The sequence below is a fragment of the Mycetomoellerius zeteki genome, unplaced genomic scaffold (genome assembly GCF_001594055.1).
Source record: "Mycetomoellerius zeteki isolate Tzet28-1 unplaced genomic scaffold, Tzet1.0 scaffold151, whole genome shotgun sequence".
Classification (NCBI taxonomy): Eukaryota; Metazoa; Arthropoda; class Insecta; order Hymenoptera; family Formicidae; genus Mycetomoellerius; species Mycetomoellerius zeteki.
This window is the reverse complement of record NW_017256458.1, coordinates 1,745,018-1,757,460: the sequence shown is the minus strand read 5'-3', so window position 1 is coordinate 1,757,460 and position 12,443 is coordinate 1,745,018. Positions and strand designations below refer to the sequence as shown.

General features: G+C 37.2%; 1 protein-coding gene across 1 annotated transcript in view; it reads left to right on the top strand.

Moving 5' to 3' along the window:
- Positions 1–11,270, top strand: part of LOC108720557 (centromere-associated protein E) — a 39,020-nt gene extending 27,750 nt beyond the window's left edge. Inside the window, exons 5-8 of the mRNA XM_018444637.1 lie at positions 398–693; positions 1,548–1,725; positions 4,733–4,902; positions 6,382–11,270. Of these exons, the coding sequence (XP_018300139.1) occupies positions 398–693; positions 1,548–1,725; positions 4,733–4,902; positions 6,382–11,226 (5,489 nt within the window). The 3' untranslated portion in view covers positions 11,227–11,270. The remainder of the gene's footprint in view (positions 1–397; positions 694–1,547; positions 1,726–4,732; positions 4,903–6,381) is intronic.
- The last annotated feature ends 1,173 nt before the right edge of the window (positions 11,271–12,443 follow it).

Here is a 12,443-nt window from a genome sequence, read left to right as displayed (position 1 = left end):
TATCCATATACAAATAAATGCATTTCGACTTCTTAAGCCCTCTAATTAAGTTATTGCGTACTTGCATCCTTGAGCTTTCGATCGATTTAACTATTCCCACATTGTAAAATCCTTGAATGGATTGATTCTCGAATCTTGTCATCTTCGAATTCTAGAGTGCTAATATAACTTTTAAATCCTTGGATTCTCGATTTTTCGACACAAATTTTCCATCTCGAATATCATTTTTTTTTAATTTCTGCATCGATTCCCGCTAATCTACTACTCACCATCATAATCTACTTCGACAATAAAACTTAATCGCGGATAGATCTCACAATCGTGATACGAATTAATATGTTTCGTCATTGACGATTCTCTTGGCTTTCTTCGATCGAATGATCTTTATTTGTTTTAGGTTTAACGCACCATGTGGTTCGCACCCTGGGGTCGTTGATATCATACGTGGAGGAGGGCACGAAGGCCAGAAAGACAGCCTCGACACTTCAGAACCCCAGTAGCAGTCGTAGCCACGCTCTGCTGACGGTCGACCTCTCGCAGGAGACAGCCGACGCCGAGCGTCCCAACAGCAGTGGTACTTCCTTGTCCTCCAGGAGGCAGGACGCCACTCCGCACGGCGGTAGCAGGTTACACCTAGTCGATCTGGCGGGCAGCGAGAGCGCGGCCACCTGCAGCGGCGTTCATCGACTGAAGGTGAGTCATTTCCTAAAAATAATATCGTCCGCCGGAATATTCGCCGGTTGAATTTCGCGCGATGAAAATCGATATTCGTCCGTTTCGCGGATGGATAGAACCCCGTTATCAATCTCGTCCTGGCCGCCGCGTCGCGCGCTAATAGACTCGCCTAATCGACCGTCGAAGTTACTCGCGAAAGTAACAAGCGTGAAAGACGAGCGCGAGGAAGTGTTGATGCAAATCTATAACTATTTTTTTAACGAAACGTTTTTATATTGACAAACTGAAGCTACTTGAATTCGTAATTATTAGAGTATAAGTGTTTAAAGAGGTTTCATGTGCATTCAGTGATACCTAGCACCTGTCTCCATTTTCACCGCGAGTTTTTTGTGTGATATATACGTATGAAAATGAATTTATTTTCGAAATGGATTTGGTGTATCAGATGAAAAGTATTGTGTAGATAAGAGACAAAATGTTAGTGTTCCATGCATTATGCACGTGCAATTTAGTCATTAATGTGATTGATCGATATTGATATGATCATGCCTTCTACGATAAGGAAAGAATCATCACGACGTAGTAAAAATTTAGGAATCATCGCTAATAGTATTTCACGTATGAAAGTCAAAGTATGTCTTCATTACTGAAAATTCTTTCGTTAAATTAAAAAAAATATAAGACAGTATCACAAACTAGTCGTCGCAATATTTGTCGTAATATTTATTTCGATAGCATATTGAAAGCAGACAATTATCGACATTAAAAATTTTTTTTAGGAAATTAAAGATATTAAATTAATATATTCAATAAAAATATCCAATAAGCCTAATAATTTTAATATTATTTTCGCGTTTTGTTGTTGTTTGTAGGAAGGTGCGAATATCAACAAAAGCTTGGTGGCTTTAGGGAACGTGATATCCGCACTCGCTGAGAGAGGCTCAACCGGAAGTAGGCCAGGAAGAAGATACATCCCTTACAGAGACTCTTCGCTCACTTGGCTGTTGAAGGATGCACTCGGCGGAAATGCCACCACCATTATGCTCGCCAGTAAGTGTCTGCCGGTATTTTCCTTTTGATCTTTCCCTTGCCGTCCTCCTAAACTCGTATTCACTCCCTTTTTCAACCTTCGCGATCTTAGAATGTTCCATTGACGTTAAAAGGTTTTCTTCCGAGAATATTCTACTGGTGCAAATCGCGTTTCGCCGTGTGTATTTTCGTGAGAAAATTATAAGTTCGCTTTTCCCCTCTTTTGATCTTGAACCTTCCATTTTAATATCCTTTCTGTTGCCAGAATGACGCATCGTTCTCGCGCGCAGATTGAAATCCAACGACTAATTCGACATTGCTTAATTGGCCTTTTTAGTACGAAACTTTCGTGTTAAAAGGGTTAATTACAATCGGCTGTTGTTAATCGATTGATTTCCTAAATTCACGTTCTTTTGCCTTTTCTCGTTAAAGATTATTTAACTCGTTCAGACATTTTCCTCCGAATTCAGATGTTTTCTTTTCATGATCGTTGGATTACGGCGAAAAGCCGGATATTTCTTTCCTTTCTTTGCAGCGGCAATTTCTCATTTTCCCATAAATTCCACTAGTTATTGGAGAAGAAATATTATCGCAAGATTTGTGAAATTATTCCCATTCGCGATAACCCGGGCTGGATGTAATTGGTTTAAATGCTTTTCCAGGCGAGCTAAGACGCGGAGATTAAATTTCAATAGAGCCGAGATAGAGAGACGCGAAAAGCGGTAAATAAGAAATCTGTAGTGAGCTTGCGACAGTAGCTACGTGATCGATCCATCGCCAGTATTCTTCCGACAGTATATGGTAGTCGTTATCGAATATGATTTAATATTTTCAATAATATAATATGAAAATTAATACTTTATATACATAAATATATGTATATATATTTATATAATCGGTTATAGCATAATGCGATTATAATACAATCACCTCTACAGATTTAATAAAAAATTATTAAGAGCCAATACGAGCAAGTTAAATTGATGAACGCTAGCAATGATTACTCGTATAAAATGTTTTCTGAACCATTAATTAATTAAACTATTAATTCAATTATAGAATAATACTTGAATATGTTCGAATTTGTGTACATTTTAGTTAATGCATTTTGAATAATATTGTTAACAGCTTTGTAGAAGGCATGTCAGAAATATTTAGGAACTTAATTTGACTTTTCTAGAGTAAACTGTTTATGACGGATTTATCTAAGTAGCGTGCGTCATCACCTTAGAAGGGTTTCGCCTGGTTATATTCGACTCTCTTTGATTGTACTAATTTGCACAACAGTTTTTCTTGAGGGAATAAATGTTATGCGAACTGAATAGAATATTAAGATCATCGTAAATGACAATTAAATTGCTAATTTAGAACAGGGAAACGCTATTTTTCCGTAGAAATCTATGGTAGTTAGATAAAGCACGTAGAGAAGATTGAGTTACACAGTACTAATAGATAAACCCTTATTCGAACCATATTTTTTTCGAAAAATTGATCTTCCCCTTAGATTAAAATCAAATCGGATTCAAATTTAAAATAACAATAAAAAACCGATAAAATACATAATTTACGGATTTTTACTTTGGAGATGGATATAAATGCTTGAATTTTCGAATATTTTCCTTAGGTTTATTTTTCTTAGATTGAATTCGTAACACAATTGCGTATTAAAAAATTGTAATTTTTAAGATACGTTATCATATTTGAAATCGTTGGTCGCGGAAAGAAAGATAAAATTTATACCTTCAATTTAACTGTTTACTTTGATTCGTTGATCGTCGCGATATTTTTTATCTCTTCTATCGTTCCGTGATAAACCAACGAAACTGACGTAATTGAGCCGACGGCGTAAAAGAGACCTTAATCAAGGGAAGGCGTGCCGATCTTCCCTCTTTCGACTCGTCACAATTAATTGCCGAAATGGAAGAGTCGATCTGTATAATTGGCCGGGAAACAACGGAGAGTTTTGCAAATACTTCTAGCCGGCCTGGCGACGTGTATAATTAATCGTAGCGGAATATTCCAAACCGCTGATCATCGGCAATTAATTGAATTGCTAATAGCATTTCGGTTTATTATCGGGGAGACGTTTAATATTCAACGGGTCCGCATTTGTGATTGAGCGTATAGTGCGTAGATGAATAGACATTACATTATCTCGCGGACAGCATACTCCGCCGCCGCGATGGTGGATTTTATACGTTGATTTCGCAGTACGACGTCCAGAAAAGTTGCCGTCCGTTTGAAAATTCATTTCAGATTATCGAACTCTCGGCGAGCCGTGAGTTATTCCGGTTGACTTGTCTACGCGGAGTTTCATTCCGTACATTTCCTCTCGATTAATTTTTGACAGACGCCTGCTGTTGGAAGTATTTGATTATCTGTATTTCTATGGATTTATGAATGCGGCGAATCTTATATAGATCTGTTTCCAAAGAGCATACAATATTGAAAAGAGTTTAGTACTAGCTACCAAATGTTTAATGAAATAATATCAATTAAATGTTCAGTCAATATAACTTATAATAATTATCGTTATTGCTTATATTAACTAAACATTTAATTGATATTATTTCACTAAACATTTGGCAATACTTACTAAATATTTAGGAAAGTAAAATAATTTTTAGTTATATTAACTAACATTTAATTGGTATCACTTCACATTTACTAAACATTTGGTAGCTATTATCAACTCTTTTATCAGTGAATAGAATATATTTCTATATTGAAAATGCACGTTCTCTTTAGTGAACGGAAAATATTTTGGACGATCTCAAAATCATCTTCGAATAGACAAATAGTATTTTGCGATGTTTCGCAATAGGCACGTTTAGTAGATATTATTCATAAAACAATCTTTCATTATCGATATCCAATCGCTGATGTACGATTGTACTTAGAATGCAAATGTGCCGCAGCTAGTATCAATCAGGAAATCGCACTGTAACGATTAAATAGTTGTAGTTGGAATGTACCATAATTTTATCATGTTTTCTCGGTGTTAATATGAGAATTAACTTTCTTTCAGCGATATCTCCGGCCAGCGGAAGTTACAACGAGACCGCGCACACCCTACGATTCGCGCAAAGGGCGCAGAGCGTGGTCAATCGACCAGTGGTCAACGAGGATCCCGTGGAGAGAATTATCCGTGAACTAAGGGCTGAAGTTGCCAGACTGAAATCTTTATTATTGGAAAAGGCAAGGAACTTACGGATATCTTACTCACACCGTTGGAAAATTCGTGTTTTTAACATTTCACGTATCCCAAACGGTCCACTCAAATTTATGTTAATTTAAGACAAAATGAATGTAAAAAGGATAATATAACAGAGATTTTTTATTGATGTAATTTTGATAAAATATCAATTATTTACACGTTACATGGCATTATTTCACAAATATCTTTTAACTCTTTTTTACAAATTATCTGTAGAGGTGTTATTTTAATTGAATAAAAATTAACACTACTTTCTCGTTTGTCTTCTGACGCGGTTGAAATGAAAAATTGAGCTTGGCGGAAGCGAGGCTGAAAACGCGAAAGGATTTAATCCTCGGCCTGATGTTGATCGAGCGACTTTATAACGTGGCCGGAGATTCGCATGCTGCCGGCAGAAAATATTAATGAGTTTCGAGCAGCGTGCGATCGGTAATAACGCGGCATTATAAAACAAATTTCGCAATTTTGCTCGACGTAGAACGCGCGAATCCGCGATAAATAGCAGTCGATTTTTCAGCCGCGTTTTAACTTGCGCGCGAGAGGGTGTGCGAGTTTATTATCGGGGTTTACCAATACGAGCGGTACCGCGATATTGTTCGATGTCATTACGCAAATGAGATTCATTGATCGTTTATTTGACACTTATTGAGCGCCCATTGCGAGCGATTGGCCGAACGATTGCTGATAAAATATAGCACGCCGATGTGTTACGCTTAACGAGCGAACAGCGTTTCCATTTCCATCAGGTAGTTTCCATCCTTCATTTCCGCACGTTGCATAATCGCCGATTAATTAAATTCCTCATACTTCGTCCACAATCGCTACTTCGTCGACTATCCATGAGTTTCCGCATCGTGTTTTAAATCCGAGATAAAATATTATTCATGGACAATAATAATTTCTTTTGAAAGATAGAATATCATAATTGTAATGTATATTGGAAATGGAAATATTGAAACAAAATCAAACGCTCCCCTTTTTCGTCAAATGTAGAAAGCAATTGTCAATTTAAGTTAATATGATTTAAATATTTAATTTTAAGCATCAATTTAAATGTTAATTAATTTTTAATTACATATTTTATAATTTTAGGAGTGAAAATTATTGCAAATTTTAATATATACATATATATATAATAAAAAATTAAAAAATATTAAGAGAAAAAATTTAAGAGATTATTTCAAATCAAAAATATTCATGAAAAAAGAGTATAGTTTAAAGTATATCTTGAATATGATGAAAAATTCCCAAATAGAAGTTTGCAGGAACATTGCTGCAACGTTGCAATATTACTGTAATTACTGCAACGTTAGGAATGTTGCTGTAATTATCTATGTTGTACGGGTTAGGTTACTACACAAATTAATAAAATATGTATCTTACTATTTAAATATATTATATATATATTATATTTTCATTCTCAATTTAAATTAAAACTAGTTATACGAATCTTATTGCAGGATATCGACCAGACTAAAGCGCCGTGTTGCTGCAACAAAGTTCAAAGTTCAAAGGATTCCGCGACAGATCCTCAGTATCGTGAAGAACAGGAATTGCTCAACACTTCGCAATTCGAGCAATCGAATCATAAAAATAAAACTGTACAATCGAAAGATAACAAAAATCTCGATACATTTCCGATAAGAAGATACAATTCCAGTGATAGTGTGACGACTTATGAGACGAGCTCTTCAGGGTCTATCAGAAAGTTCAACTCCTACGAGCATCTGCAACTTTCGGACCGCTTCATCAGCAATTATAACCAGGCCAAGGTTACTGAATTGAACGATGAAGATGACGAGGTGGTGAACGAGATCAAGGAACCTGTCTTTGTGGATATACCAACGCTGGTAGCTGTGTTGATCAAGCCAGACGACAACTTGCAAGAATCATCTACACAGATCGAAGAAATTTGCTCCGATGAAGTGCAAGAAGATTCGATTGATGCAGATTTTATAGAAGGCAGCAACGAGGATTTCGAGGGATCGGAAAGAATCGATGACGTCGATCCTGATGATCGCAGCAGTTCAGCGAATTCGTGCATCTTGAAAGACTCAGAAATCGGTGATATTCATCAGATTACCTCAGGATGCCCTCCAAGTCCGGTATCCGTTGGAAGAAGCAGACCGAGAGGTAAGTTCAGTAAGCAAAATTCGATCGATTTACCTTCGTCCAACTTGAACGTCTCGAAGAAGTTTGGCTCTATCGACGGGATTAACAAGAAGAAGGAACCAATTTTCGGTGTTCAGCGATCGCACACGAACTTAGAGAAACGCCCGACGCTATCCGAACGTGGGAAGAAGCTCAATAATATTCGCGAGATCGATGATCGCAAGGCAAATGTTAAGTCGAGTAACATTTGGAGAGCGATCGGCAGTAAAGATCATCTGCAGAGGAAGAGTAGCAACGAGTCTGATAAGAGTTTGAAAGACTCTATCAGTGGCAGAACAGGTAGCTATAATAGTATCGGCAGAAAGTCGAGTTTGGAAAGCTTGAAGAGAAAGACCAGCAAGGACAGTAGCTCAAGTAGCTCTAAAGACGAACAGATCTTGATCTCGAGTTTGACACGCGACAAGGTAGCGCGTAGAAAGAGCTCCTTGGATCAAGAAGCAGCAGCAGCAGCGGCAACAGCGGCGGGCGGTTTAAAGCATCACACAGTCATTCAGAAAGTGAAACGCGCCGAAATTGTGGCGGCTGTCACAGAAAGACTCTATTCCAGCAGAAAGAACACGGAAGAGACTAATATGGCGAGCAGCAATACACCGGGTATGCGTTCACCACCGGAGGGTATCGATGTGAAGATGCCAAACAGTCTCATAGCGCGATCAAGACTTCAGGAGATTTCGCGAAAGATGCTGTTGAAACGACGAAAGATCAATGTTGATACTCAGACGGAAACGGCGTCGACACTGCGCTTCAAGGATACAGCGAGCTTGACGGACCAACCTAAGGTGGTTCTCCAAGACGCAGCGGTTCTCACGGATGATCACGCGAACGGAGATGTCGCGATAGTTGCAATGGATCGTCGGTTACCTGTTCTTAGAGTAAAAGACATGGCAACACTGACGGATCGACGGCCGCCAACCAGCATCTTCCGCTGCAAGGATGCTGAAAGCTTAGCAACTGACCTGGACTTCGACGACTACGAACTCCACTCGCCGCGAAATGATTCTGGTATACTTTCCGACGACGCGCAGAATTACGCCGAAAGTAATCTATCCAGCGCTGATGTGTCCGAGCTTTACCCGGAAAGTGGTGACAAAAGAGTACCATGCGTGGATAATTCGACCAACACGTACCTCGCATCGCCGGGAAGGAATTCGGCGGTGCAAACGACGGTGCGACGTTTGGAATCAGCGAATCGGCTAAAAGATAATTCGGAGAATAGAAGCTATAGCGGATGCTGTAGTTTGATTCACGAGCTCAGTCAACACACACGAACTAATAATCCCGAAAAAAACGTTATCTCCATATCTCTACCAGAAATGATCAGTATAACTATTGAGAGCACAAATGGTCTAGAATCAAGAATCGCGGTGATAGACGGCAGTGATGCCGTGGAGGAGAAACCGAAACCCATTTCCAGCGACAAGGTAACACAAACGGATAAAGAGGTTAAAAATGAAACTGAAGGATCCTTTCTAAAGGATTTTACAGTCAAATCGACGGCCATTCAGACGGACGGCAGAGTTTTTAGAATCGAGAATATCTTTCAAGATCCGAAGAGCAAAAGCTGTAATGACGCGTCTGCCGATGTGAAGAAAGAGAATGCGATGAAGAAGTCGGTAACTTTTAGAAGTTCTTTAGGCACTTCTTCTGTCATCGAAACAAAAGAGAATGGCACAGAGACGGAACGGAATGGAATATACAATGGTGACGTTTGTCAGGAAACGTGGCCGATTCCGAAAGGTAGTTTAACACAGGCTTTCATCATTAAGAAACGTAGCTACAGTTTGAGTCCTAGAAAACCACATAGACTTGCCGATCATGATCTATGGAAAAACTGGACCCTTCCGTGTCTAGAAAGATCGAAATTTATCGATTACAACAGAGAGAGAAGAACTATACCATCATCTACGCAACAAGATATTAATTTAGAATTAGTTGATAATTTATTTTCTTCTATGATAAACAGCAAATGTTCTTTTGACGATATAATTCCAGAAGACACGGCTCAGAAATCATGTAATCAAGACTCGAAGGACAATTGCAAGAATTTGAAGAAATCAAAATCTATTACAATAAAGAACTTATTAAATTACGATCATAATTTTTCGGATGACAGTCTTGATTATGACGACGACAACGTTGCGAAAAAGACAACTGAGATAAAAACTATGGATGACGATAAAAATTATGAGAGCCTTTGTCCTCCGGATGTCGTTGCGCACACGAAGAAGGAAGCTTCGAAATCGATGAATCATGTAGATTCAATTGAGTCCTCGACATTAGTCGAGATAGCCAACGATTTTGATGATATTCAGATAGAGTTTCCAAAGAGAAAACCTGATGAAAAGAATTCACTGCAAGATTACAAGGCGTTGATCCTAGGAACATCATTACATATTGTAGACAGTGATTCCGAAGGAGAAGCGAAAACCAAACAGTTTGATAATACCAGCAAGAAAAAAGTGTCTTTTTCAAATCCCAGTAGTCTCGAGGAAATAACTGACGACGTAACTAATCGTAAAATTCTGGCACCAAAACAAAATTCAGAGATAGCCTTAAAGCCTATTATAAAGAAGGTGAAGAAGAAGAAGCCGGTTGTGACTGAAAGTTTGGATATCATTCGATCAAATGTTAAAATCGATCAGTCTTTACAGCAGAAAAAGATAGAATCGATGAAGAGCGAAGAGGTTCTGCCTGCTTCGAAAAAGAAGAATGATTCTGAGAACTCCGAAGAATCGCTTAACAACGAGAAGATGGAATTCTCCAACGAAGATCCTCGCAACGAAGTTATCGAAGATAGTGTCGTCATCGACAAAGACGCTCATTCTCGTACAGCATCGAAGAGAAATATTATTGAAGAATATCTGAATGAAGCAATAACTTTCATGCGCAACATGAACTCTATCAACGAGTACATGAGTGCCACAAACATGTTGGAGAACTATGGGAAGCGTCGCAGAAGACGAGGAAGTCGTCGTGGGAATAATTCGAGTATGGATAAAGATTATGTAGAATTTCGAGGATGCAAAGTGAGCCTGAAGGATGACACCGACAAATACTTGCTGCCGGACAACGATGAGATTGTTGCTATTGAATCTTACGTGAAATGTATGAAAGGCATCGAGAGATTGGAGGCATGCATCGATAATGTCAACAAGCATAATCAAGTCCTTCGAGACAGATATGGCATCGATGTTGAGTCTTCTGGCGCTAAATTGAGTTTAGCGAGTTCCAGTGTAGACTCTAAGGTGTCCAGCATCAGTGACGACGCTATCCATCAATGCGGGAACTTAATTTCCGAAAATGATGCTGAGAATTGCGATAAATCCAATCTTTCCAGGATTTCCTTACCACTTTTGTCTTCCACTCGAACTGACGTCGCGAAACGATTTACGTTAAATGAGACAGAAAAGTATCAAGCTGTTACTGAAATAGATAAACAGGATCTTGACGACAAGAACAACAATATTACTGAGGATGATCTCGAGCGTAAAATCTTCGATCAACTAATGCGCGCGGCCGATCTTAGTAAATGCTGGAGTCTGAAACAATCCCGACAGGAACGCCCCCGGAAAATATCCGATCTTAGATCGCAAAGCCCGACAACTTACTCCAAGTTACGAGGGACTTTCCAACAGGACGTTCATGGCATCCTTAATTTCGACGAAGTTTCCACCGCCGAGGATTATCTCGACCACATTCACGGAATCGAGAGTAGCCCCTGGACGTTTAGGAAAACGAAGCTATCGGATCAAACGAACGATATTAACTCGAGGACATCGATTGGTTTTGAAATTGATTCTGAAGCATTTTGCGGCGAATCAATTTCAAAATCGGAAGACAATGATAATTTGTCAGATATCGAGATGTCGAACAAATCGACGATTTTCCAAATAAAGCATCATAATTACCTAATAGGCCCTACAAAATCGATCGAAGTAGGACCGCCTCATACAGAAAAGGAGATTGCGCGGAAATCAAAAGATAGTTTAAGAACTGAGTTAATAAACTCCAGATTTGGAGATTCTTTTACAGTGGAATTGAAATATCCCGGTAGTCCAAGAGCAAAATTTTTGGAGCTTTTAAGAGAGAGGAGACGTATCGTAGAAAATAGCAGGGGTACGAATGCATTTTAAGATCGTTCAATCGATCTTTTTTCTTAAATTGTAAATCTATTTTTCACATATATTTTGTATTTTAACAATTATCATAGAGAGAGAGAGAGAGAGAGAGAGAGAGAGAGAGAGAGAAAATAATTATAGTAATCGGTTTAAATATAAAAATATGTTACGAGAAATTTGTAAATAATGACGTAATATTTGCGCGCGTTTCACATATGCTCTTAAATTTTATCAGTTTTTTAATTTAATAATTTACTTTTAATATGTAATTATAATAATAGTTGTATCGAATTGTATGCAAAGTATTAATGGATCTTGACTTCTATAGCAATACATATGATGTTTGTTCAATTTTTACATTTAATATTTAATTTTTTGTTATCAGTTTAATATTTGCAGATATCAAACTTTGCAAATTTTTCTAAAAATTTTAATTTAAAGGCCATTAACACTTTTCATAAATTATGATTATACATATAATAATTAAATTAACGATATCTTGTACATAATAATAAATAATAATATAATGTATATTATTTTCAAATTAATAATGCACGATTCCCAATTCTACAAATTTTTATACAACTTGTATCATAAAAATATCATAAAATGATTCAATTAATAATAAGCTAGAGTAACTTAATTTATAAGAATTTAAAAATCGTTAATCATCTTTATAAAAATATGTTAATATTACATACCATAAGATAATAAAAATATAATTATTGTATCATACATAAATACCATTTAATAAAGATTATTTTATGAAATAATAAATTTAATATTAAATTATTATCGGTTACGATAAAGAGAATAACAAATTCTATAAATATAACTATTCATTTTTTTTTGCTTTTAATTATTCTTTACTAATTTATTATTATTTTCTACTTATAATTCAATTAACATGAATTTATCAGTTTGTATGCATTTAATTTTATCTTCTTTATGGCAATCTTTTTTGATAAGTTCAAAATAAAGATCTGGACATCCAAGTGTATAATAAATTCGCCATTATATTTTATTCGGTACAATTTGATTTTATTTTTCGGAATAAACTTGCGAAATATGCCACAAACTCGTCGATTAATATCGTTATTCAACGACATGTGTAATGCACTGCGAATCTCATCGATAATAATTTTACGAGACAAAGAAGCTCGTATTTCGTGTCATGAAACGACAGTTAATAGCCAACGCGGGCCGCGTTGTTTCAGAAAAGAACTGACGCA